General features: G+C 52.0%; 1 protein-coding gene across 3 annotated transcripts in view; it reads right to left on the bottom strand.

Moving 5' to 3' along the window:
• NAA25 (N(alpha)-acetyltransferase 25, NatB auxiliary subunit) overlaps nucleotides 1-1,511 on the bottom strand; it is an 85,509-nt gene extending 83,998 nt beyond the window's left edge. Inside the window, exon 1 of one of the 3 annotated variants that reach the window (XR_002773430.1) lies at nucleotides 1,403-1,485. Coding sequence is in view for 2 of the 3 variants with exons in the window: in XM_003789967.3 (XP_003790015.1) it covers nucleotides 1,403-1,460 (58 nt within the window). In the remaining variant the exon portion in view is untranslated. Of the gene's footprint in view, nucleotides 1-1,402 lie in introns of all 3 variants that reach the window. The other 2 variants (XM_003789967.3, XM_023513283.1) reach the window with 2 other exon arrangements.
• Nucleotides 1,512-2,240: the final 729 nt, after the last annotated feature.

The raw sequence follows: 2,240 nt of genomic DNA, 5'->3' as shown, positions 1-2,240 counted from the left end.
ATAGCTTGAGGCTCTGTCTCAAAAAAAAAAAAAAAAAAGCAGGACCCACTGTGTCAGAAACAAAGTTAACACCTCCCCCACCAAAAAACTAAACTATTCCAGCCATAAGAGGCTTCCCTTTACTTTCGTCCACACCATAAACCTGAGGCCTGCTTTTGCAAAACCACTGACCTTGAAGCTTCCTCACCATTAACTGAGATAGACCAAGACCATACATCTAAGAAAAGACCATACAGCTAAGAAAGGAAACGCAGGGCGGCACCTGTGGCTCAGTGAGTAGGGCGCTGGCCCCATATACCGAGGGCGAGGGCGGAGGGTTCACACCCGGGCCCGGCCAAACTGCAAACTGCAAAAAAATAGCCGAGCGCTGTGCCGGGCGCCTGTAGTCCCAGCTACTCCGGAAGCTGAGGCAAGAGAATCGTTTAAGCCCAAGAGCTGGAGGATGCTGTGAGCTGTGACGCCACAGCACTCTACCAAAGGCGATAAAGTGAGACGGTCTCTAAAAAAAAAAAAGAAAGGAAATGCAAACGAGACTACTGTCCAATTACAGAACATCTTGGTTACTGGGGGGAAAAAAATGTTTCTTCCAAACTCAAATCTGTGGCATTTCACTACCACAATAAACAGCAGGATGACATCAAGGTCTTAAAGACTACAGGTTGAGGTAAGAGGTGTCGGGAAGCACCCGGAAAGAAAGCTGCAAAGAAAACCACAGAGAAGCTGCAGAAAAGAAAAGCCTTCCAACAACCAAGCAAGTCCTTCTGACAGGAGCTGTAAGTCTCTCCACTGCTATTTTGGACCCAAGACCCCCTCCCCCCGCCTCCCACGCGTGCCCAAAGCAGCTGTTTGTACGCCAAACAACTCTGGAGTGGGAATCAGGGAATCCCGGGCCTGCTGCTGACTCAATATGGATGACCTTGCGTCAGCCCCTTCCCCCTTCTGGACCTCGGTTTCTCCACGTTCACCAAAGCCTGCCTAGTCAGACAACCCCCCAGGCCCAAATCCCGTAATTAAAAACTCCTGGGTGGGGAATTTCCTCTCAGGTACCGTGTGGCGGAGCCGGCTTCCACCTGTGGGAAGATACCCGGTCTCCCTTGGAGCGGCCCTAACAACGCAGGCCTGTGGATAACACAAGTGTCTGGGCGAGGATGCGTACAACCGGGCCTGCCAATCGAGCCAGCTCGGCCGACTAGCCGCTTCCCCTACCAGCCGCTACCACATCAGGAAGGCAAGGCCGGCGCCTACGCGAGGCCTGCGGCTGCGGCCTAGTGGCCCGCGCGGCCCGCCCCCAGGGCCTGCCTGCTCTGCGCGCGGGCTCTCAGCATTCCACCTGGGCCTTTGCCCCGGCCTCTGCAGCCCTCAGCGCCTCGGACTGACGACTGGGCTAGCTTCAGGCACTCACCGTAAATGGGCCGGAGGCGCCTGTCGTTAGGGTCCTGCACATGGCCCCGCGTCGCCATGATGACAAGCGCAGAACCGCACTGCGCACGCGCGGGACAGGCACTCGGGAAGGGGCTGTTAAAGGGCCAGCGTCGATCTCGCTTGGTCTATCGCGATAGTCGCGGGCCTGCAAATGAATGCGCCTGCGCAGAGAGGGGAGCCTTACCCACCCCTGTTGCTGTTTCCTAGATATAGTCGTACTGGCAGGTTCTGGGATGGAAATCCCTTCCGAGTCACCTACTGGGAAGTGAGAGAAGAGGAGAAAGCTCGTGGTCAAAGTTAGGGCTTGGCTGCTCTTGTTTATCCTGTTTATCCTCTGTCCTGAAAAACCAGTTAGACTTGGCTATGATTAATTGTTGAGGAATCAGGAATTCCTCGGAGAGAGTGACCCAAGGAAAAGTAGGGATAAAAATCTGCCCCGAAAGTTGGAGGACTTTCCACCCCTCTCCTTGAGACTCAGCCAACTAAGAAGCATCCTAGATGAATTCAGTATTCACTATTCAGCCCTAGACAGTGTGTTGAATGGTTTGTTAAATAAAATATTTAATATTCATCAAACATTCATTAAATACAATATTTAATATTCATAACAGCCATAGTATCTCCCTAGGAGGGGGACGTACTATAATTACCTTCCATTTTTCAGATACATGTGGTCATACAACACTTAGTTAATGAGTGTTTATTATTTGGCATGCTCTGTTTTTAGGCACAGAGGATACATCAATAAAATAGAAAAAGCTGGGCTAGGCGCCTGTGGCTCAAGTGGCTAAGGCGCCAGCCACATACACCTAAGGTGG

Source organism: Otolemur garnettii, unplaced genomic scaffold (genome assembly GCF_000181295.1).
Source record: "Otolemur garnettii isolate 467f Iridium unplaced genomic scaffold, OtoGar3 scaffold00038, whole genome shotgun sequence".
NCBI lineage: Eukaryota > Metazoa > Chordata > Mammalia > Primates > Galagidae > Otolemur > Otolemur garnettii.
Note: the sequence above shows the minus strand (reverse complement) of the source record. Positions and strands in the feature narration are given on the sequence as shown.